The sequence below is a fragment of the Lepidochelys olivacea genome (genome assembly GCF_965140295.1).
Source record: "Lepidochelys olivacea isolate rLepOli2 genome assembly, chromosome: 10".
NCBI lineage: Eukaryota > Metazoa > Chordata > Testudines > Cheloniidae > Lepidochelys > Lepidochelys olivacea.
This window is the reverse complement of record NC_140420.1, coordinates 43,202,704-43,228,323: the sequence shown is the minus strand read 5'-3', so window position 1 is coordinate 43,228,323 and position 25,620 is coordinate 43,202,704. Positions and strand designations below refer to the sequence as shown.

General features: G+C 43.3%; 1 protein-coding gene across 2 annotated transcripts in view; it reads left to right on the top strand.

Annotated features, from left to right (window-relative positions):
- Positions 1 to 25,620, top strand: part of ARIH1 (ariadne RBR E3 ubiquitin protein ligase 1) — a 113,296-nt gene that overhangs the window by 72,373 nt on the left and 15,303 nt on the right. For both annotated transcript variants that reach the window (XM_084642399.1, XM_084642400.1), the window contains exons 4-9: positions 3,394 to 3,486; positions 3,850 to 3,905; positions 8,408 to 8,474; positions 10,389 to 10,495; positions 12,148 to 12,190; positions 14,142 to 14,213. In XM_084642399.1, coding sequence (XP_084498525.1) covers positions 3,394 to 3,486; positions 3,850 to 3,905; positions 8,408 to 8,474; positions 10,389 to 10,495; positions 12,148 to 12,190; positions 14,142 to 14,213 — 438 coding nt within the window. The remainder of the gene's footprint in view (positions 1 to 3,393; positions 3,487 to 3,849; positions 3,906 to 8,407; positions 8,475 to 10,388; positions 10,496 to 12,147; positions 12,191 to 14,141; positions 14,214 to 25,620) is intronic.

Genomic DNA, 25,620 nt, shown 5'->3' with positions numbered 1-25,620 from the left:
ATGTCTGCCCATGATATGCCATTTTTGGAACAGAATAGTTATTTATCAGCTGTATCAATTGCCAGGGGTGTGTGGGGAGGGGGCAGCTTTATTGGTGGTTCTCAGTTTGTCTGAAGCTGACTGACAAGAAGGGAAGTTCCTCAAAGTAAAGAAATGGCTAGATAGAGAAGCAGATGTTCTGTACAGCTTGGGAGGAGGCAGTGACTGACCATGAAATAGGGAGCTATCAGCTTACTTGCTGGAAGCTATCAAAATCAGTCTTGCACTAAGGACACACATTTATCTCTTTTCTGGGGACAGTGTTTCTTTTGGTATAGTTGCTTGGATAAGGATAGTTAAAGGATATCCTTGTTAATGATAGTTTTAGGCTGTGAACCCCCACCCCATGCAGATGAACCTTCTGTGCCATGGTAACCATAGATCTGGAGTAAACCAGCACAATCTTCAAATCTTTGGTCTCCCATAGTTCCACCCAAATGTACCAGAGACTTCTCAAAACCTCGGGGGGAATTCCTTGCCAATCGACTGAAGCTCCATCCCCAGGGGAGCATTGTTTGAGCACAGGAATGTTCGCAGAGCCTCAGATGTCGTCTTGAATCAGATGTTCAAATAATAATTGAAAACTGAAGCAGGTCTTCTCCCATGTGGAGATTATGGCCCTATAGCTGCCTGCATCATTGATAACTGAGTGCTGACAGAAGATGAAGGTATTCTCCCACAGGAAGCTTCCACTTAAAGGCAAAGCCCTGTGTAGATGTCCCTTGGCCTGCACTTGAGCTGTCTAGGTTAGTAGAGGGGAAGGAGGAGTGGACCTGAGATGACTCCAGGCAGAACTACTAATCTAGACAGCTCTAGTGGAGGCCAAGGGACCCTCTAGCAGGGCCTTGAGAAGAGTGTATAGGTGAGTGCCCCCCAGAGTGGTACCTTAGTAGGGTGGTCATGCTAGTGAAGGAAGGGTAAACTATACTCCAGTGTCAGATGCCCAAAGTAAAGAAACATAAAACTTGTAATCTTCAGTGTTGTTCGTAACAATACTTTTTCTGAAAGTGATTTTTTTCAAGTTGAAGGTCTTTTAATTGACAAAATCTTGCTTCTATTGTATCATCCTGCTGTCCAGGAGACACCCTATTATCTGTATAGCCTTACGCAAGTATATGGTGCTTTACAGGCAGCATATAAAATGAGGGTTCAATCCTCAGATGATATGAAATTAGAACTTGCACAGTGGTAGTGAAGGAGATATTTTCCCCCCTGTGATTTTAAACATAATTGTCCTATCTGAGTCTCATTTATATAGTACCGTCACTTCAAAGTTACTCTCTCTAGCAATCTTATTTGTTGTTCTTTAGTTCTTCTCTCTCTCTTCCTCCCCCCCCCCCCCCAAACATAATCACTTGAGTCCCACAAGTTGTTTTGGCACACCTTGTATAGAGCAGGTTCTCAAACTGAGGGTCGGGACCTCTCAGGGTCGCAAGGTTATTACATGGGGGGGGGGGGTCGCAAGCTGTCAGCCTCCACCCCAAACTACGCTTTGCATCCAGCATTTATAATGATGTTATTCATTAAAAACACTTTTTATATATTTAAGGGGAATCGCATTCAGAGACTTGCTATTTAAAAGGGGTCACCAGTACAAAAGTTTGAGAACCACTGGTGTAGAGGATAATGCATACAAAGTCAAAGTTGTCCTTGCTGGATCACCGTCTGCATGATTAACATTGTTTCAATCTCAGTTGGTAAGTTATTTCTAACAATAGGTTCTTCAGCCTTCTGATCAGATGAACATCTGGGTTCTAAAGGGACTGAAGAGTTTACCAAGCAAGTTGACATACTGAAAGTTAACTTTTTTTCATTCCATACATCTGATGAAGTGGGTGAAAGCCCGTAAAAGCTTATGCCCAAATAAATTTGTTAGTCTCTAAGGTGCCACAAGGACTCCTTGTTGTTTTTACTGATACAGACTAACACAGCTACCCCTCTGAAAGTTAACTGTATACGTCTGTTCACGTAGACCTCTAATGCTATAAACTCCTGTTACTCGACATTAGTCCCATAACGCATCCTATTCCCCCTTTATTCCTTTCTGCTTCTACCTGCATGGGCAGTATCTTATCTGCCTCAGGCAGAATGTGGTTGGTAATCATTCTGGAACTGTGAGCGACTGAGTGTGCCCTCCAAGTGGAGGGATGTGAGTGCAGGAAAGAAAACAGTGGGTATCATTTTAACTCTAACCCTAGTTCCATGGTGCAGCATTTGTTAGTGACTTACAGTGAAGGCTAAGATTTAGTCATGGGTATTTTAGTAAGTCATGGACAGATCATGGGCAATAAACAAACATTCATGGCCTGTGACGTGTCCAAGACTTTTACTATATAAATACCCCTGACTAAAACTTAGCAGCTCGTGGGGCCCCGGAGGCTGACGGCTAGCCCCTGCGGTGGCTGACTGCCCCCAACCACCTGTTGCTGCAAGGCCTCCAGGACCACTGCTCGGGTGCTCCCTGGGGCCACCTGAGCAGTGGCTAGTGTGGCTGATTCCAGGCAGCCCCCAAGACCACTGCTTGGGGGCTCCCTGTGGCCGCCTGAGCATTGGCTGGTGCGGCTGGCCTCCAGGGCTGCTCCTGGGACCAGTGCTTGGGCGCTTCCGGGGGCTGACTGTTCCCAGGGCTGCCAGCTGCAAAAGTAACCAGAGGTTGCCAAAATCACAGAATCCATGATTTCTGCAACCTCCATGACAGAATAGCAGCCTTACAGTAATAAAGATAGGGGAAAAAAGCTCTCTCATACCAGGTGCATAAATCAAAAGCCATATCTAGATAGAGGTGTGAGTGTGGTTCCCAGCTCAAGTAGACATACTCTCACTAGCGCCTATTGAGCTAGCATGCTGAAAATAGTAGTGTGGCTGTGGTAGCACTGGCAATGGAGGCATGGTCTAGCTGCCTCAAGAACATAGCCCTGGGGTCTGGGCAGGTTTATACTCGATGGGGGCTAATCTGTGCTGCTGCTTTCGCTACCATGGCTACACTACTATTTTTAGCAGACTAGCTCAATGAGAGCTAGCATGAGTGCGTCTGCTCAAGCTGGGAATCACACCCCTGGCTCCGTGTAGACATAACCTAAAATGAAGGACAACTTAGAGGTATTTGAGGAGGGAGGGGCAAATCGTATACCTCCATTTTTCCTGTTGCTGTTAAGGATGCAGACTGCAGCTACATTGAGAGCACATTTAAAGCTGCTGTAACAATGTAGTGGTGTGATAATGATGCAGAGTAAACAATATGGTATTGTTGGAACAGTCAGATTCTGTACTGCAAGTAAGAGATGAAATGAGCAAAACTGCACAGCTCCAGGAAGGACAGAATGGATACAGTGTCACATGTCTTTGTTGTTGCAGTACTTTACTGGCCTAGAGTGTGGACATAAGTTCTGTATGCAGTGCTGGAGTGAATATTTAACTACCAAAATAATGGAGGAAGGCATGGGACAGGTAAATATTGGATCTGTGTGACTTGTGCTGGTCTTGTGTTGGGGAAGAGGGAAGGATGGGATGGAGGCAGGAGTCTTTTCTAACAAAAATGAATAAACAAATCTTGGAGGTTGAGTTCTTCATCTACAGAGTGCATGTGAGTTTCATGGGGAACTGTATGGACTCTGTATAAGCATCTCAGCCCTGGTTGAACGTAATCATGCTGCTCAAAGAGGTGGGTCTGGCTGATGTATCTGGAGGTCTGATTTTGTTGAGCAAATATGGCTAGTTTGCAATAAAATCCTGTGGGGTTCCTCATGATGGTAAAGGGGCACCAAAAAAACCATTCCAAGACCTTACTTGATCAGTTTGTTCCTTTTTCAGACTATTTCATGCCCTGCTCATGGCTGTGATATCTTAGTTGACGACAATACAGTTATGTAAGTACCACAGTTGAAGGATGTCACCCTTCCTCTGTTAATGTTTTTCCATTTTGCCCCTCCAGTAAATATTGTATCTATGAAATGGCTCATTCGAAGCTCCTTTAAAGTCTGAATGTGTCAAGAGATTGATCAAGGAACTGCCCTGTACTGGTGTCCAATTCTCAGCTCTGTGTTAGAGGGGAGAATCCCTGCCACACTTCTTAAACTTACAAGTAGAATAAAAGCACTTGCACGCTGTCACCAAAACCCCAGTTAATTGCTTGTACAGTTGTTAGTTTCCTCTCATCTGACTAGGAATATAGAACTTCCTACAGCAGGTCAACATGCTGGTCCATCAAGTCCTGTATTCTGCCTTGGGCAGTGAAAAATACTTGAAGCTTCAGAAGAGCACTCCTGTAATGCGTTTGGCCAACTCTGTTGTGCTACCCATTCCACATAGGAAGATGTGAGAGATGCCTTCCTGACCCCTTCATAGGGAATTGTATTAATTACACCCTGAGTCATGAGATTCAATTACCCTTTTATGTTAGCCAGTGTCATAAGTGGTGTTGCTCATAAAATTACCAGCTACAGTAAGTGACTGCAGCCTTATGCGACAATGAATTCTATGGGTTTGCCTTTCTTGTTTTTATGTGAGGTGACACCTTTATTATTGAACAGATATACCCTTCATAATCCTAAACCTCAGTTACGTCCATTCTAACTTTTCATGCCAGATCAGCATCTGAATTGGAGCTTTCTCCTTTTCAGCCTGCTCCTCCTGCCTGGAGCCAGACTTGTTCATTTATGTTAGTTTGTTGTTTTACATCACTTGCTTCCAAGGTAGTGAATTGCAGTGTCAGTGTGCATGGAGGCATCATTGAGTCAATCATAAAGGGGAACCGGGTTGACAGTAAGTGGAAAGCTGCTCTTAAATGTCTTCATAACCAGCCATGACTGGGAAGGAAATAGTGTGTGTGTGTGTGGTGGGGGGGAGAGAGGCACATTGTTGTGTTGCAGTGACACTTAATTTTAGTTTTTGCATAGTATTTTAGATTCCACCTTTTAAGTAGACTTTATTTGTAGGGATCTTATATTACTGGGATCCAAACTTACCCACCAGTGTGACTTAGAATACAGCAGTGCAAAATGAGACTTCCCTAGAGGCATGTATCTACACTAGGAGCTTGTAGCAGTGGAGCTGTCTATATTAGTTCCACCCAGGAATTACTCTTTTAGCTGAACAAGTACTTGGATTTTAAATCCCTGTTGTTTCCATTCTTCCCTAATCTCTGGAAGGTCTTGGAGGTGTAACACCTTAACTGAAAGTGTGAAGGATGCTCAACCTTTAAGAGGCTTCAAGCTATTAAGTAACTAGAATTAAACAGCTGCAAACAAAAGTTGTTTTTAATAGTCTGACTAAAAAGCCCTTCCCTACCAACTTCCATTCTTAGGCCATGTGATGTCACCGTTTCTCAAGCTCTCCAACCTTAGCCTTCCAGACTCCACAGGACCTGAATTTCTATTTCTTAAAAGCAAGCATATTGAAAAGAAAAAACAATTTTGGGGGCTGCTTTAACCACCATAAAAGCAGAGAAAGCACAGACCCAGTTCTACCTTCCCCCAGTCTATGAAGGAGTGGGATCTCTAAGCTTCGCTACCTGTGAGCAAGCCAGTTTCAGCAGTGAAGATAGACTTTCCCAGATCCATCACTGTGTAGCTATATTCTTGTCAGTTATGCTTCCTATGGCTTTTATAGCTATTGATCTTGTGGGGGAGAAGGAAGAAGGTTGTCTTAAATCTTTCAAGACCTTCAAACCAGCTAAAGGTAATCTGTTCTATTCCTTCCTCACCCTATCTAATGCTGCTGGTAATTGCTTTAACCTACATGCAGTGTTGTTGCTTTCATTAATAAGCACAGCAAGCTGCCTTTATTACTGGTGCCAGTAATAAAGTAATACAGTACTGCTGTCCAGTAGCAACTGGCTAGAATCTGCCTTCTCAGCTTCTCTACAACTTTATAGTACGACAGTAGGTCTCGTTCCCATTTGGTGCTAAGAAAGTTCAGACAAAATTGAAAGGACAGTGTTGAGGAACTCTGTAAAAGGGGAGGATGCAGCAAGTCAGAAGTGCTTACACTCCAGGTTTAGGACCTTATTTTTATCCGCACCATGTCTGCAGTCACTAGTGATCCTCATGCCCCTTAACCCTCATCAAAGTATTGTCAGGAGGCCACTACTGAGCAGACAGCACCAGTTGAGTTTTCAATATAGGGTGCTATGATCCAAATTTGGCTATCTCTTTCCATATCATATGCATCCTGCTATATTTCTACTGCTCTAGGTCTTAAATTCCTTAGACAGCAAGAAATTTGGTAATGTAATAATGTTTTAAACCTTATCAGCTGGTAAAGAAAACTACCACAAAGTTAAAGGACCACTTAGGTGAAGTTTAATGGAGCTGTTGTAAAAACATTCCCCCAGTATATAGCATTTATTTCCCGTCCCTTTGTTGCCAGGAGAGGTTAGTGGGTAACAAATTGTCAAGCATCTGCTTCTCCTGCTTGATTCCTTCAGTGAGGTCAGTCTGTATGTGTAACTTAATTTGTTAAGGAAGGAAGGAAGCTTGGCTAGTTGGCTAGAGCATGGGGGCTGGGAATTGGAAAGAGATGGGGTTTATTCCAAATAACTACTGATTTGTGACTGTGGGCAAGTCACTGACCCTGTTTGCCTCAGTTTCCTTGTCTGTCAAATAACACCCACCACCTTATGGGAATTTGTGATCCTCAGGTGAATGGCGCTATAGAAATGTAGTTGACACTTTAAGGTGACACTTCCAAATCCTACATACAGGAGCAGGGTGCAATTGTGAAGGTGGCTTCTTTGCCTAGTTTGGTAAACAACACATATAAGGGATTCTAGTGTCACACTAGCTGTATTCTAGTTACATTTGGGGTGGCTCTTGCATCCTAAATTTTGTCTTTGATTATGTGCAGCTTTTGGAAAATTTGGGGCTGAAATTTCTCATTCCTATTCTCATCCCAGAGGTGTGAACTTCAATGCAGGTTCATTTCAATCTTTATTATTAATATGAGTATGTGAAAGCTCCTTTGATTACACCATGAAATGAACACACATCTATGGATGAAAGTCCTATATAAGAGCTAGGTACTATAATATTTACTTACTTCTAAGTGGCCCTCCAGATATAAACAGGTTGGTGTGCATGTACTGTATGTAGTAAAATCATTCAAAGCTTTTTCGTGTTTATTCCAGTATGTGATTACAAAGTGATTGTTTTTAACAATAACTTGTGCAAAGTGTAAATCATTCCAACTTCATAGGTTGAGATTTTAAATACTAAAAAAGAAATTCAGTCTTAGTCCTCAAGCAGTCATAACTGTTCTGCCTTGTACACATGAAGGCATTAGGGCTGTCAAATTACCAAAAAAAAAAAAAAAAAAAGGAAATCGTGAGATTTAAAAAAAAATTGCAATTAATTGCCAAAAAAAAAAAAAAGGTTGCAATTAAGTCGGTTAAGCAATAATGGAATACCGATGTAAAAGTATTATAAATATTTTGGATGCTTTTCTACATTTCCAAATATATTGATTTCAGTTACAACACAGAGTACAAAGTATATAGTGGTCACTTCATATTTTTGATTACAAATATTGGCACTAGTTATCTAGTTAGTTGTTTTGCATTAATCGCTTGAGTTAACTGATTGACAGTCCTAAAGTCTTGTATCTGTGTTTCCAGTAATACATAATTTAATGTCGTTATTTACAATGCACCAGTTCTAAGCTCAATATATACACAACATAGTTGTAAAACCCAGAATCATGCAGATTGGATCAATAAATATAACTGAAAGTGCTCCCAAACTCCCCTAAAACAACTGAAATGATTAACTTAGTGAGTTTTTATTTGCTTTTGCCACTGTCCAGAAGACCATGTATTTTGCTGATCTTGCAGCTTTAGCTTGTTGCCTTTCTGTATATGACTATATCAGCAATATCCTGTTAATGATCATCAGCTTAAACGTTAACTTTCAGTTGAAATCCAAATAACATTTGGGCATACCTGGTGCTGGTCTCCAGTGCAGCAAGTGCAATCTGGAACCTTTGAAAGCAGTTTATAGGAAACGTGCAAACCTGACATTAATAGAAATTAGCAAAATTGTTTACTGTACCCCTGGACTCTTGAAGAAAGCCTGAGAAAAATGCAGGTATGCTCCTCAAAACAGTCTTGCTTGAACTGTACAACTTTCATTTGTGCTTCTGTATTAAGAATCCAAAGTGAAAGCAGTAAGGTTCAAAGTGTTTGTATTGTGTTGTAATGTTACACAATAGGAAACAGATAAGTGTTCCTGGATTGTGGATCCTGATACATGTTTGTATAACTGCAAGCATATGGGAAAACAACTACATTCTTACACTGTCTCTTTAGTTGTTGACTGTGCAAATAAACGAGTTTTCTACTACAATGAATGTTTCTGCATTTCTCTCCTTTCCATAGGCGTCTGATCACAGATTCAAAGGTTAAATTAAAGTACCAGCATTTAATAACTAATAGTTTTGTAGAGGTGAGTTTTTTTTATTTGAATTTCTTTCATGAAAGAAATAATTCTGTTCTAATCTTTTTATTCTTCTACACAGATACAGTGAGACCCCTTTGATACCTAGCTTTGATTATTTCCATTTATAGTGGTGTGTTGGACACGTTTTTGATTGAATTATGGCTCAATGGTTGGTGTTGCGGGACGGGGGCTTGCTTCTGTTTAAGTCTAAAGGCTCATTTTAACACCTTTTCATTTTAATTAGGTCGGGTACTCTTGTGGTAGGGGACAATGTAGATTTCTAAATTGTGATAGGATATATGCATGTGAGAGCTAGTAATCAAAATTTTTCCTTTTACTATGGCAACACTTTCTTGAAATGAGCAGGCATTTTTCATTGAAGGCTGAGCATGCATCGACTCTTTTTTTGGCAGTATGCTCCAAGTCAGCAGAAAATGAAGAGCTGCCCAAATTTAATGGCTATAGACTTCTGTACAGGAGATGTTCTAATCAGTTGTAACAAGGTAGTGCTCTTGCAGCAAGTGTTTATAAACCGTTTAAGCTATGTGCAATTATGGGGAAAGTATTAAACACAGTGTACCAGGAAGACACATGACCCAGAAAGGTATGTGCGGGTGAGTGGGACAGACAATGGAACATTACTTAAAAATTTAGAAAATTACTGTCACAGTAGATGAGCAAAATGCAGTAAGTGTTACAGAAGTCCTGAGAAGGTTTTAATGGTTCTTGTCTTTCCAATATGGTAATCAGTGTATTTGGGTAAGCTTTTTTCAGCCTCAAAACCAGGACACACCAAGCATTAAAATGTAGCGGGTACCCCAAGTGTCAGTCTGTAAGACATGATGATGTATAACTATTTTGAATAAAATATTTCAGTGTTCTGTTAACTATGGGCTCCATAACTGACAAATAAATGAATAAATCTAGATACAGAAACTAAGATTTAAAGATGCAAGTTGGGAAATTTTCATTGTATTAACTCCCTCACTGCATCTGTGTTACAAATATTCAGATATACTGTAAATGGCCTGTTCAGTAATCAGAAATAGCTTGGGAAAGTTAAGGTTGCAGTCAAACAATAACGTTCACTTCTTGACTCTTGTTTAAATCGGCCTTCTTGACATTGCACTGATGTAGCATTGGAGATGCACAGTTGTTACAATGCACAAGGGTTTATAATGGTTAGAAGAAGTCCTAGAAGTCCATTGGTGGCTGCAGTAAAAATGCAAACAAAGCAGTGGGATGTGTTACCAGAGGGATTGAGAATACGTATGGCTTGTAAATGTGAGTTCCTGAACACGGCTGTAGGTAGACAGTGTTTCATTAAAAGGGTATCACTGCAGCACAGAGAATGGGAGAGGGGCTAAACTGCTCAGATGTTAGTTTGACCAGTACTTCCCCAAAGGAAAGCTTAAACACTTGCCTCATGAAAAGTATCTTCCAGGTGGCCTAGTAGATACATTCAGAATATAGGAGATAAAAGTGGAACAGCAGTAACTGTTCACACTACTGCTTGTTCAGAAAGGAGACGCAACAGTGAAGTAATTGACTGACTGATTTATTCAGTCACTTGTTTTGTGGGGATAGAGTGAACATGTAGAATAAGCAGACACGCGAGGCCACTGTGAATAGGAGTTTAAGAAGGAAGAGTATGTCTACACTGCAGTTGGACACCCGTGGCTGGCCCAAGCCTGGAAGTCTACACCGCAGTTAAACAGCCCTGCAGCTCGAGCCCCCTGAGCTCAAGTCAGCTGGGATGAGCCAGCTGTGGCTTTTTAATTGCAACATAAACATACCCGAAGACACTCAAGGTTAAAGGATACAGAGACAACAGGATACAGGGGGGAAGGATGATTTGTTAGGGTGAGTGTCCTTTTCCTGGTAGTTCTTCGTGCCATGTTTTCTCACTTTATTTTCTAGTGTAATCGACTGTTAAAATGGTGTCCTGCCCCAGACTGCCACCATGTTGTTAAAGTTCAGTATCCTGATGCTAAACCTGTTCGCTGCAAATGTGGACGTCAGTTTTGGTAAGAACACTCTTGTGAATTAATTCAGAGCTTCAAGGACCATTCAAAAGTTAAGAGTTAAGTACAGTATAAATATCTTTTTGAGAAGTTGTTTGTGCCAGAGGAGCCAGTATGAGGGGGGAGAGCTTAGTAACCATTTGGAAGGAGGGGAGAGGTTTTAAAAGCAAGGATTAGTTTTGTGGTTCATCTTTCTTTTGCTTCATTTGAAAATGTTCTTGCCTATCTTCCTAATTGGAAAATAAAAATGTCTTCCAAGTGAAAATGTCTAGGAGCTGACGGGGAGAAATCTCTCTTGTAGAGAAATTTCTGGGGCAATTCCAAATCCCTTGGATTCTCTCCCTCAATTGATTCATTTAACGAAGGAACGGGAGTAATGTTGAGCAAACTGAAGCTGCTTAAGTCAGTTCCCTCATAACCAAATCATTCTGTGAGCACTTGGTGATGGGCATGTATGAAATTAAAAGCTAAAGCTGGGAAATGTATTGATAAATGACTGGAATTTCATTTTAGAAATGGCAAAATTAACATGTTAACAATGTAGGGTCATCTTGTGGGTAAAACCTAGGACTGAGAATCAAGTCAGTCCCATACTCACTCAATGGCCTTTGAAAATTCAGTCATCCTCTCTCTACCTTGGTATCCCATCTAAAGTGAAGGTAGTTCATGTTCACAGGCGGGTTAAGGTTGAATTAATCCGTTTGCCAAGTGGGAGAGCGCCTCATATGTGGAGCACCTATAGCAAAGGATTATTATTTATATTGTGCATAAAGTGCTTTTAAAGGGCTTTCACCCTAATTTGGATCTTTTCACTTTCAATGAGAGAATCAACAGCTGTAGCCAAAAGCCAAGAAACAAGTTTTTAAATGCTCTTGAAATGTTTTGGGAAGGAACTTTGCTTGAGACCTGAATTACATGGAAGTCTGCAAACTCTTAGGGCAGTTAACCTCATTCAAACAGATGTTGTTCAGTAGAGGAAACACTTCTCGGAGGGGAGTCTGAAAACAGTTAGACATAGAAACTCCCTATAAACCAAGGAGTCCATTTTTATACCCCTCTAGCCATTTGAAGGGCTATGCATAGACGAAGTTTTTTTGTTCAGCATTATGCTTTTTATTAGGAGTCCAGATGTCTGTTTTATTTTACAAGGCAGCCTTATACGTCTGGATGGAAAACTAATCCATTTCAGATCTAATGTTAGTAGCCAGGCCCCTTTGGGAACACTCTAAAGTGTGTCATGCACCCATCAGGGGGCATGGGATTCTAGTTTAACTGAGTATCAGAGGGGTAGCCATGTTCGTCTGTATCCACAAAAACAAGAAGGAATCTGGTGGCACCTTAAAGACAAACAGATTTATTTGGGCATAAGCTTTCGAGTGGACTCCACGCATCTGAAGAAGTGGGTTTTTTACCCATGAAAGCTTGTGCCCAAATAAATCTGTTCGTCTTTAAGGTGCCACCGGACTCCTCGTTTTAGTTTAACTGAAACACGCTTACAGTAATTATCTTCAGCAAGATCTGGTGCCCAGACCCTTTCAGTGAAGTAACCCAAAAGACAAAAACTACTGTAAAAGTAAGTTTTTAATGGAGTTATGATTTAATTACATAGTGTGATCGCTAAACTTCTGTGAATTAATTCTCTTTTTCACGTACAGCTTTAACTGCGGTGAAAATTGGCATGATCCTGTTAAGTGCAAGGTGAGCATGTCCAACTTCCTCGCTGAACCCATGGCTTTGCAGAACTAAAGGGGGAAGTCAAACTCCTTGCAGGACCCCCAGCAAAGTAGCGTGGTACTGTGGGTATTTACAGTGTCTAGGTATGAGCCCATAGCTGCCGTACAATAACCACTCGCACCTATGAGCTTAGTTTGGGGAGGTGTAAAGGGGGCGTTGCCTCCAAACTGCAAGCCTTGGGCAGGCACAGAATTTGCCCACCCACATGTGGTCCCGTTGGCCTGACTGGAGCTGAGAAGTCGAACTACGCCTATGCTCACACTAAGGGGCACTGTAGGCTTCTCCCTCTTTATATCAAGGAAGTAACAAGCAGCACTTGAAGTCTGTTAGCAGTCTTCAGGGTCACCACTCGGCGTTGCCTTCATGAAAAGAGTGTTTTAGTGCAGCTATGTGGAAGAGTCTGTTGTCGTAGGATAATGTTACATCAGTAGAGATGGGCGACCTCCGGAATAAACGCTTCACTCTACAAGGAGTATTCCTGTTCTCACAACACTCCTGTGGGTGCTTTAATACCTTAGTAACCTCATAGCTTGCTTCTGGTTTTAATATTGAATCTCAGTGGTCCTGATTTCAGGTGCCCCTGCCATCTAGCACAATCTGTGGAAAAGATGGATGATTATTTTAATACAGTAGCACCCAGAGGCCCTAATCAAGATTGTGGGACCCTCTTGGGCTAGGCGCTGTGCAGACACACAGGAAGACTTGTTCCATACCCTAAAGAGAATAAAATCTAAGATCTTAAATGGAAGAATGAGTGCAGTTCATAGAATCATAGAATATCAGGGTTGGAAGGGACCTCAGGAGGTCATCTAGTCCAACCCCCTGCTCAAAGCAGGACCAATCCCCAATTTTTGACCCAGATCCCTAAATGGCCCCCTCAAGGATTGAACTCACAACCCTGGGTTTAGCAGGCCAATGCTCAAACCACTGAGCTATCCCCAGTTAGCTACCATTGGAGCAGTAAAGGAGGGTGGTGGGGTTGTAGCTCAGTTTATCAGCATTTCCATGAGAAGTTCAATCAGTTCCTGATCTACACGGTATAAGAAGTCCCATTTTTTTCTTCAGTAATTTAAATCCATTGACTTAGCAGTGTTCCTCCTAGAAATGTAGGGAAGTATGTGAAAGCAAAGGGTGTGGAGGCTTTCCAAATAGCCCCAATGTGCATCTCAAATGCAACACATTCAGCAGCTTTAATACAAAAAACAATTTATGGGAGGGAATAATATGTAATTCTCTCATGACATAAAAGTAGCTAGGACATCGTAGGAGACTTATCCTGTGGAAGCTTTGCATCTTTGAGTTTATGCAGAGAAATGTATGAACATTGCTAGTCGATGGAATGTAGTGCATGGAGATCCCCAGAGACCCAACATAGCAAATCGGGTTAATACACATCATTAGAGAAGAAAAGCAACCCTGTTGTACAGCCTGCCAGAATATTACAGCTGATGTGTAAGAGCAAAAAGATAGCGTTAGTACTCTTTTCTTGCTTTTCTTAGCTGGTAGAATAGCAAAGGGAAACTGAGACTTTAGTCTGTGTGCTCCTACTAACTGGACCATGTTGGTATTGGGGCAGAGCCTGCACAGAAGCAAGTTACATCCGGAGCTTACCTTCCAAAAACTTCTTGTTCTGGACTCACAAGTAATGCAGTCCCTAGTCAATGGCATTCTGTGGTTCTATAATACTCTTTTCCAGGGTTTATCTAGTGATTCTGGCAAACTAATTTTCTGCCACAAAAGGAATTGTCAAGTTAAAGCTCACTCCACCCTGCTTGGCAAATGATGTCATTCAGGTGTACCTTTGCAGCTCTCCTTTTTATGTTAAGTGCTTAGTGTTAGCTTAATGTAATGTCTGTGCAAGATAGATTTAAACTGTATAAAGTCTATGGATTCTATTTTTTCACTTTCTGAACAGTGGTTGAAGAAGTGGATTAAGAAGTGTGATGATGACAGTGAAACTTCCAATTGGATTGCAGCAAACACAAAGGTTGGTTTCAGTTTGCTTCATAAACATACTAAACAGAAGCCCTGATGGAAGCCAGAAGATTAGCGTAATCCTTTAGCACTAGGAGTATGCTCCACCACAGCACAGTGTTGTTGTCAACGTCAAACGCTAACGACACCAGTAAGATGAAAATGATCACCCTAGGTGCAAGCAAAAATGCTTCTGCTAATGGATGTGTAAGATTCTTCATATTATAGCTGAGGGAGTGGCATTTGGTTATTTGCTTTTGTACTAAAGAGTTAATTGGAAACCCAAAGCAAGCTGAAGCTATTGCTTTTAGGGCTTCTGTCCAGCACTGATTATGTCCTTCAGCAAAACTGTGCTTCGTTCTGTTATAAGTGTGGAAGACTTCTATGCCACCCATGGCTTGGTTAGGCTGGGTTAATTTACATCTGCCTTTAACCTCCCCCCCCCCCCCCCCCCCCCCCCACGGTGTTTGGCTTTTCAGCAGTTGTTCATTTCTGTTGGGCAGGTTTCCAGATGGAGACTGGTAGACCAGCTGTTAAGATTTTATTATGCAAATATATTGGTTCCAGCCAGCCCAACTTTACATAAAACTTCAGTGGTCTGTTTTTGTGTGCTTTGTGAGGAGTCAAAACAAGGGTTGGCATGGTAGCAAGGAGGCAAAACATGTAACTGTCATGTGGGGAATGTAGTTTAGGAGCAAACCTGGGCCTTTGCCTGTGAAGACAAGAGGCTGTGTGCATGTGTTTGAGATTTTGCTGTGAATAGGGGAGGCGGGGGTGTTAGGAAATGGCCAGTCTGTTTTCTTATTAGTTTTGCAGTGTAATCTGGTAACAGCATTGTTTGCTGCAGACAGCTGCTCCTGGTCTGGGGCGTGCATTGCTTATTTTCTGTTTAAGTAGAATCAGTTACATTTAGTGGGAGCAGAACTACCCAGTGTACTGAGATGTTCAGTTGAAGTGGTGCTTCCATTGCAAGACCTTGTTCATTTTCTGACTGGCTCAAATTCTGAAACTTAGTATGCTTGTGCTCTGCTTCTCGGCAAACTTCTAGGAATTTCTCAGTAAAATGAATTTTTTTTTTTAAATTCTGTGGAAAATAAAATGATTTCCTAATGTGTTCTGAAGCAGTGGTTCTCTGCACCCCTTTCAGGATCTGATTTCTTGTGTACTCCAAGTTTCATCTCACTTAAAAACTACTTGCTTACAAAATCAGACATAAAAATACAGAAGTACACAGCACACGATTACTGACAAATTGCTTCCTTTCTCATTTTTTACCATATAATTATAAAGTAAATCACTTGGAATATAAATATTGTACTTACATTTCAGTGTATAGTATCTGGAGCATATAAAACAAGTCATTTCTGTATAAAATTTTAGTTTGCACTGACTTTTAGTGCTTTTTATGTAACCTGTTGTAAAACTAGGCAAATATCTAGATGAGTTGATCTACCTCCTGAAATACCTCTGTGTACCCCAGGGGTACATGTAACCCTGCTTGAGAACTACTGTTCTGAAACATACAACAGCAGACACCGCTTTGTTCAAACTTTGCTTGCTCCTTAGAGCTTACTAAAGCCAAGCTTGAAGGAAATTGGTTCCGTAGCTTTAATGGAATCATCAAAAATATATTGTTTTCCTCTAGGATATTTTTACTTAATCTGAAAGGTTAGGGGGACACAAGCATCGTAGATTTAGATGCACAATTAGGATGACCAGATAACATGTGTGAGAAATTGGGATATTTTTTCTGGGAGGCGGGAAATATAGTTGCCTGTATAATACAAAGTCCCTAATATCAGGACGTCTGGTCAGGCGCAACAGACTTTGCTACTTAGTATTGTGTTAATCTAAAGTAGCATTGAGGATTGGTAGTACCATGAAGTGCTTTTGTAAATACTTCCTGTCTCTCTTCTAATCATGAAAGATGGAGGTGGTCTTCCTCAGCGCTCTTAAAAATGCACCAGACACCCACTTCCACTCTAGAGCAGCCTACTGTAGGACCAGTATTTGGTTAATTGTTGGACCAGTAACATAAAATGTGCTGTTTTTTAATGTAGCAGCATAATATAAACAGATATGTTAATAAGTCTCAGCAAGATTATGCAAAAATTGTGGCTTAGCTGTCTTGAGACCTTCCACGCAAGTGTGAAAAGTATCCAAGTGGTAAATCTAATTTTGACTCTCCTGCATTTAAAGGAAGATGGCAGGAGGGAGAGAATACGATCTCCCTTGGAAAAAATGGACATTAAAATCCCCATTCTAAGCTAAAATGTTAGATACCCTCCTGGACTGGAGACCTGTCTGAATCTCTGTGGCTCATAGAACTGGAATAAGAAGCCCCTTACAGGTGGATGCTTCCTAGCCATATGGTCACCCGGTGGATAGCCTGGCAGGGCATCATAAGGTTCTTGTCCGTAACTATTCATACTGAGACTCCCATGTGCCCTTCTCAGCTTTATTCTTCTAGATCACTTTCGCTTACTGATGTGAGTTTTCTTTGCTCTTTGTGGATAGGATGGTTCCATCTCTGTTTAGAAACTCTGAATTTTGGCCATTTTTATTCATGGAGAAGCTATAGGAGCATTTGGTCACCACCTGTGAGTAGCATCAGAATCCCTTTGCTGCTCAGCCAGTGAAGATATTGGGGCCCTTATTGAGGATGGGATTGGAAGGATGCAGTGACACAGTCCCAGCTTCTCTTACAGTAGCAGTTAGAATCCTCTCTGGAAGTTGATAGTGTCACCAGTTACCACCCAGTTTCTCTCTAACCATCTCCCAAAGAAGGTTAGAAAGTGCTGAAGAGTCTTTGTTTGTGCATAGAGTACTCAATTTTCCTTAATTCTGGTCAATTTAGTTCTAGGCTTGAATGTGACCGACGCAGCTCTGGTTTCCTTGGCTGGTTGGGTTTCTGGTGATGGAAGAAAGCAAAACGTCTAATTCTCCTGGGTCTATCAGCTGTCTTTTCAACTATTGACCGTGAAGTATTACTGCTAAGTTGGAGACCCTGGCATGGATACAGTTGCTGTTGAGTGGCTCAGTTTCTTCACCTTCATATGACCTGGAGTGTTGTGTTGGATAACAGTTCAGCTGCATTGTGGGCTCTCGTGAGGTCCCACAGGGTTCTATCTTGTCACGCACCCTATTTATGTGAATGTGGAGATAATGAAGGACTGAGATTTCTTCTGAATGGTTTGGCTCTATTTCTGTTTTGTTAGACTTAGCTAGTGTGGTTGGTTGGCTTGTCCAGCGTCCTGCTAGGATCAAGGTTTTGATTAGGGTAAGTTGACAATGATTCAACCTGGAAGAGTTGGGTTGTGCTGTAGGGGAGCCAACTGCAAGAAATAGCAGGGTTGATGTTTGCTTCCTTTGTTGTAGGAAATCTGTTCTCTTATTACTGTTTTGCAAACTTGGTGTCCTCCTGGATCTCCAGCTATTTCCAGGTGGCCAGGAACCAACAGTGGGTAAAGCACCTTTTAATTAACACAAAGGCAGTGATTTTAGTCTAGTGACCTCCTCTCAGCAATCCAGGCCATTGTCATAATAGGATTACTGCATGTGGGGCAACACCTAAAAATGGACTATGCAGAATGCCGCAGACTGTTAGTTGAGGGGTATTTCTTGAAGAGCGAATGTCATGGTCCACTGCTAGGATGCTACCGTAATAAAAATAAAAAATTAAACTAGTGCAGGTCATGGGGCACTAGCTTTGTAATAGCTTTCTGGTGCAACTTAAGTCATTGTCTTTAACCTAGAAAGCCTTAGTTGCATTAGAGCCTGGTGGAGATACTTCTCTCTTGGTGTGATACCATGGAGATCAGAGGCACTTGAGCTAACTGCTTCCTGTGTAACTTTGAGGACAGAGAGGAGGAGACTGTTCTGGTGAGAATTTGACCTTTGGGTCACACTGCAAAGTTTGCTTGCTCTTCCTGGTTTTTCCTAGGAAGAGGGATCACAGGTGGATGATGGGAAAGGCATTTAAACGTCTGAAAGTTTAAACTTAACATTTTAGAGGAGGGCAGGTCCAGTGGTTATGGCACTAGCCTGGGTCTTTGGAGATCTGGATTCATTTCCTTCTCTGCCACAGACTTCCTGCATGACCTTGGGCACTACCCTTTGACACTCAGTGTCTCAATTCCCAATCTGTAAAACAGAGATTGTATCGTTACTTTACCTCTCTAGGGTGTTGTGAGGATGAGTACATTAAAGGCTGAGGTGCTTAGATACTATCGTGATGACAGGGTGGGGGGCAGCCTAGCACCTAGGAAATTGTTTCCCCGACACTTCTGAGGAATTGGGGAGAATAGTTACCGGCTTGTTCACTTGGTTCTAATGCAACATGGCTAACCTGGGTCGGGGAGCTTAAGGAAGTTTGACTGGCTGCACGGTGCACTGAAACAGAGAAATAACATTTCTTCTTCTTCGAGTGCTGTCCTTGTGGGTGCTCCACTCTAGGTGACAAATTGTCCCAGCGCCGTTGATCAGAGATCTTCGGTAGCAGTGCCTGGTCGGGACGCATACACTCAGTTGGTATCTCTCGTCTCGTTGGAATATTCCTGAGTGCGTGCGTCTCGCACCCTCCTCAGTTCCTTCTCAACCGTCCAAGGCTGAAGATGGGACTCGGGGCAGTGCTGCTTCTCTTCCCTGGTCTTTGTAGGAAACAATAACAAAGAACATAGAAATAGTTATTAGTTGCATCCTAGTTGTTTCCCTTCCTTTAGAATAGTTACATAGTTTAGTTACTTAGTTTAAAAAAACAAACAAAACCTTTTCACCTCAGGCTTGTTTTCCGCAGAGACACTTTCCCCTGCCATTTCCAATTCAATATGCCCAGGGCTTCAGGATTCAAGAAGTGTTTCCTGTCAGGACTCCATGCCAAGGTCTGATGGGCACTCATGATGTGTGAAGTGCCTTGGCGAAACACACGTCCCTGCAAAATGTCTTCACTGTGCAAGCCTCAAGACCAGGGCTTTGTTGTGACTGAATGGCTTAAAATGGAAAAATCTCTGCAGCCTCCTTCGGAGATGGGGAAAGTTAAACCCTCTCCCTCATGCTCCTGGGCCAGATCAGAGCCAATTGGGAGCATGGCTTCACCCTCTCTGTAGCAGAGGCAAGAAGTGCAACAGTCTCCGAGTAGAGACTTTAACAAGGGTAAAGGGTCTCCCGCAAGATCCTTACTCTCTGTATTGACAGCGCAGAAGGCAGGCGCCTCAGGCTGTCACAGCACCCCAGCCACGGCTCCTGCAGAGGCAGGAACCCGACCTCCTGTGCTGGGAGGGCTTCCGCGGCAGTGAGCACTTCAGCGCTAAAAATAGCAGTGGTGCGCACTGCGCGCCCTGCTCCAGTGCAGACAAGAACGTCAGCACTGACCCGCTCCGGGCTAAAAATAGCCGCAGTGCCGACTGCGCACTCTGTCCCCGTGCTGGGAAGAACGTTGGCACTAAACCTGCCTCCCGCACCAGCAGCAGACCCCCAGCGGGGCTCCTCCATAAGCCCCAGGGCACCAGTGAGGCTTTCAATTGACAATGGGCTAGAGCACAGTTCAGGCTCAGCACAGCCCAGGGAGCAGGAGCAACAGTTTCTCACTCAAGGTGACCTCTCAGTACCACCTGAGCCTAACTCCCCGCTCCTGGACACACAGGGCTCATTTTTTTGAACAGTCACTCTCCCCACCTGAGCTGGCTACCTTTACTGATAGTGAACCTGATGTACAGCAGCAGGTGGAGTTCTCCTCACCTGCCTCTCTTCCTCCACCAGACCCTTGGCCTCAGTGGTACCCTTGGGCCACATCCTCCTACCACTCACCTTCAGACCTCTTCTACCGAACCACTACCTCCTTCTGTGCCTCGATCTCCAGCTCCGTCCACTTCTATAGTGCCCGAACCCTCTCCTGAGAACATGAGCTACGGACCGTATCCTGACTCACCGACCGCTGACGCTCCATCAGCTCCAGACCGAGCCCTTTTCCCTCTGCCTCCACAGAATGTGAATGACTGTAAACAATTCCAAGAACTTTTCAAGAGGGTGGCAATCAATCAAGACATCCCCTTAGAAGAGGTTCAGGAAACACAACACAGACTCCTCAGAATGCTTCAACCCTCTGCACCCTCAGAGATCGCGCTCCCCATAAACGAGGCACTCTTGGAGCCAGCTGACACACTCTGGCAAACTCCAGCTTCTTTATTACCAACCTGCAAAAGTCTGAATGTAAATACTATGTTCCCGCTAAGGACGCTGACTTCGTATTTTCTCATCCACAACCGAACTCTCTTGTCATGGATGCAGTTGCACAACGGATAAAACAGCTGCAATATCAGCCCACTCCGCAAGACAAGGACCTTAAACGCCTTGACGTCTTCGGTCGCAAGGTTTACACGTCCTCCACTCTACAGTTCAGAATTGCGAATTATTCTGCCCTCCTTGCCAGCTACGACTTCAATAATTACAGTAAACTTTTCGAATTTGCCTCCTACATTCCAGAGGATAGGAGAGCAGACTCCAAATCAATCCTGGTTGAGGTCCAGTTAATTTCCAGAACAGCCCCTACAAGCAGCTCTAGACATGGCAGACACAGCAGCCTGTACTACTGCAACTGCTGTGGTTATGCGCAGATCTTCATGGTGCTCTGCATCTGGCATCCCTAAAGATCTACAGACCAAAGTGGAGGACCTCCCCTTTGATAAGGATAAACTTTTCTCCAAAAAAAAAAACGGATGAACTCCTCCACACCATGAAAGATTCTAGAGCGACACTGCACACCCTGGGCATTCACCCATCTTTTCCCAGGAGATGACAATACCAACCTTACCAAAGACCACACACACAACAGTATTGTTGGCCTCAACCCAAATCATACGACATAACTAGGAGTCGTGCTAGAATCCCTAAGCGCAGACAAAATCAAGCTCAAGCAACCACCTCCCACCCACCGGGTAATAAACAATTTTGAAACGTTGGTCGAGGGTCTGCAGGACCTCCCCTTGAATCCACTGCCTACTTGCCTGTTTGGACACCGCCTCCAGAGTTTCCAACATGCCTGGCAGCGGATTACACAGGACTGCTGGGTCCTCAAAATAGTTCAGTCCGGTTACTCTATCTCCTTTATATCCTACCCTTCCCCTTTCCCTGTCCCTCTTCAGGGACCCCTCTCACGAGCACTCACTTCGCGTAGAAGTAACTCACCTTCTACAACTACGCGCAGTGGAAACTGTGCCGACACAACATCGAGGGAAAGGGTTCTACTCCCATTACTTTCTGACCCAGAAAAAGAGTGGGGGATGGAGGCCTATACTGGACCTATGCCGATTGAACAAATTCATGAGGATACAAAAATTCAAGATGGTCACACTGGGCACAATAATTCCTGCACTGGATCAAGGGGGCTGGTTCACAGCCCTTGACCTACAAGATGCTTATTTTCATATACCAATTTCATCCAGCTCACAGACGTTTCCTACAATTAACAGTTGGTCACGACCATTTTCAATACAGAGTTCTTCCTTTCGGCCTTTCCACAGCGCTGAGAGTCTTTTTTCCAAGACTCTAGCCGTGGTTGTGGTTCATCTCCACAGACATGGAATCGCGCTTTTTCCCTACCTGGACGATTGCCTCATCAAGGACAACTCCTATGGCGAGACACCTCAAGCTACCCATTTTGCCATCTCTCTCTTTCACAGCCTAGGCCTCCAAATAAATGTCCAGAAATCCACCCTGACACCTATCCAACAGATTGAGTCCAGATGAGCTTCAATGAACTCTATCTGAAGCAGAGCCTCACTCCCAAATCGCAGATTCTTCACTATCACACAACTGATATGCATGCTCTCTATTCGTTCCAGGACACAAGCAAGAATCTACCTACAGCTCCTTGCTCACATGGCAGCCACCACCTTCGTGGTCCAGCACGCCAGGCTACACCTGAGATGTCTTCAGGGCTGGCTCAACTCCAACTTCAAACTCAACAGACATACCTTAGGGACGCTGCTAACTCCTCCTCCCAATGTTCTAGCTTCCCTACACTGATGGAGAAGACTAGAAAACCTCTGCACGGGCGTTCCCTTCCAGCAATGATCCCCAACGCTCATGCTCACCACGGATGCTTCCCTAATTTGCTGAGGAGTGCATCTAGGGGGACACAGAACACAAGGCCGGTGGTCTGCATCAGAGATGCACCTACACACAAATCTCTTAGAGCTCAGAGCAGTGTGACGAGCATGCCTTCACTTTCTTCCCCTCATAAAGAACAAATCTGTTCGGGTCTTAACAGACAACATAGCATGTATGTACTACATCAACAGACAAGGAGGGGGGCCCGATCACATTCCCTTTGCATGGAAGCCATCCAACTATGGAATTGGTGCACACAACATCAGTATAAATCATTGCCTCATACGTACTCAGCTGCCACTGCCGATGCACTCAGCAGGCACTTTTCGACAGAACATGAATGGGAACTGCACCCCGCACTACTTCAACAGCTCTTCTCCCTCTGGGGCACCCTGTCAATAGATCTCTTGGCCACAACCCAGATTTGAAAATGTTGCCTGTTTTTGCTCCAGAGCAGGACTCGGGACTGCATCCCTAGGAGATGTGTTCCTCATCCCATGGACCAACTCTCTCCTGAACGCCTTCCCACCAATCCCTCTGCTACACAGGGTTCTTTGGAAGATCATAGACGATAATGCACGGATCATACTTATTGCCCCGGCTTGGGCCAGACAGTCGTGGTATCCTTACCTACTCCGCATGTCCTCCTGTCAAAAACGGACTCTCCCACCATAAAATGATTTCTCACAGGCCTACAAAATCTCTACCCATAAATTTACCCAACAGCAGCTACATGGAATCTTAACCTCATTCTTCATGGTCTTATGAAACTGCCATTCAAGCCCTTGGCGACCTCGTCTCTTCTTCATATGTCCATGAAGGTAGCTTTCTTAGTTGCAATAACATCAGCAAGGAGAGTAGGCGAAATAAGCGCCCTGATGGCCTATCCTCCCTAAACAACCTTCTCCAAAGACACAGTCACTCTGAGACCACATCCTAAATTTCTCCCTAAGGTGATATCCACCTTCCACCTTAACCAACCAATATACTTACCTGCTTTCTATCCTAAAGCTCACTAGACTCCTCAAGAGTCAACTCTGCATACTCTCGACATCAGGCGAGCAATTGCCTTTTATTTAGACAGGATTAAGCCATTCTGTAAGTCTCCACGACTCTTAGCTGCACCTTTCGATCTTTCAGTAATGGAGACAATCTCTAAGCAACATCTGTCCAAGTGGATCTCTAACTGCATCAGATCCTGTTATAGTACTCAAAATATTCAACCTCCCAAAGGCATTGGAACTCACTCCACTCGAGTTATGTCGACATCCATTGCCTTCCTACATAACGTTACCGTTCCTGACATCTGTAAAGCAGCTTCATGGTCCTCTGAACTCACATTTGCCAAACACTGTGCTATCACGCAAGATACCATGGCAGACACCATAGTAGGCCATACAGTACTCTCTACAGTACTCACTGCAGCATCTCCAAAGTCACACTGACCATAGTGGGTTCTGCTACACATTCACCTACAATGGAGCACCCACAGGGACAGCACTCGAAGGAGAAGAGAAAGTTACTCACTTTGCAGTAACTGAAGTTCTTCGAGATGTGTGTACCTGTGGTTGCTCCACTCCATGCCCTCCTCCCCTCTACTTTGGAGTACTAGTATGATTTCTCCACGGTAGAGAAGGAACTGAGGAGGGTGTGGGACGCACGCACTCAGGAAGATTCCAATGAGATGGGAGATACCAACTGAGTGCGTGCATCCCGACCAGGCACTGGTACTGAAGATCTCCGATCAACGGCGCCGGGACGCACCGTCACCTGGAGTGCAGCACCCACGGGACACACATCTTGAAGAACTTCAGTTACTGCAAGGTGAGTAACTTTCTCTTCTTTGTTCCCAAGCCAGGAGTTACATTTAGAAACATCCTATTTCTGTCTCAAGACTCCAATCCTGAAATGTAAATGAGCAAAACTGAAGTTCAGATTGTAAAAGTGGCTTTGCACAAAGTGTGTGGAATTGTGTTCTGAAATAAATGAAGTGACTGCTGAATAATAACTGTAAACCAATTTTAAATCTATTTTAGCCCCTTGTAGAGCATCTCTCTACTGCACAGTTATCCCCCAAGAGTGCAAGAAATAGAAATCATATTCTTGGTATTTTTGCAGGTTGGCAAATAAAGTGTAGAGATGTTCCCCTAGCTGATAATGCTGACTGTACCCACACTCTCACTCTCGCTATTACTACAGCCACATAGCAGTTTGCATATTGGTTTATGAGAGGCCCTGGAAATGTTTTTCTCTGGGTCTTGCTTCAACTGTTTACCACACAATAGGCAAGTCAGCAAATATTGTGTGTGTGTAATGTAGCAATCATTAAATTACACTGAGAAATGTGTTTGGTTTCCTGACAATACCATGTAAGAGGGAAGGTAGCCCATGAATACAATGAAGGATGAGACTGTGTCTTACTAATGATGTTGATGGTTTATGTGGCTGGGCCCTGGGTTTAGGAAAATCTGTTTTGGAAAGGGTTGCCACGGTCAGTGCTGCATTCCTGGCACCCCTTTACCTGATAGCCAACTGAAAATTGTCGGCAGACTCCAGAGGGATTACCATCCAATCCCTTGCAGTAATGCAAGGCCTTGATTGGGGTGGCATGTGGGGGGAGAGGAGAGTACAACAGGAATGTGAAAATCACCACGGGGAAAGTGTGTATGAGGTGGAAATCATTAATTCCATTCTATTTTATTGTAGGCATATTGTGCGAAGGTGAACTAATGGCCTGTTTAGTTGATGGGGCGGGGAGGCTGAACTTCAGAAGGAGGAACTTTTTTCTTTTTCTGAGGTTTTCAGATACTTTTTTAGATGAAATGTGATCACAGTTGTTGTCACTGATCCAAGACCGCCTCCAGGGCACTTTGATCTCTGATATTGAGTGTACATGCTGGAGTAGACCAAAAGTTTTGCTGTGAAGAAAGTAGCATGCTGCGAAAGCAGTTCTGGTGTTCATTACAAGAACTGTCTGCAAAACAAATTCCACTGCCTAAATTGGGATGTTGAGACATTCTGCCCAAACAGAGGAAACATTTGAGTACAGTAGCTCTTTACATGTTGGGGACAACTTTAAAAAAAATAACAGTTTACATCAACACAGATTGGCTTCTATAAGTGGCAGCCAAATGTTAAATACTTCACAATTTTCAGCCAATCCAAAAAGTCTTGCTGGTGTAAGTCTATCTTGGCCTATCTGAGCCTTGGTCTTCAAAGTTTAAAAGAAAAAAAAAAAGGTAAATCTCCCAACATGTGTGAAGCACACTTAGTCTACTTTGAGCCACTTTATTAGTTGCTGGTAGTAGTAGGGC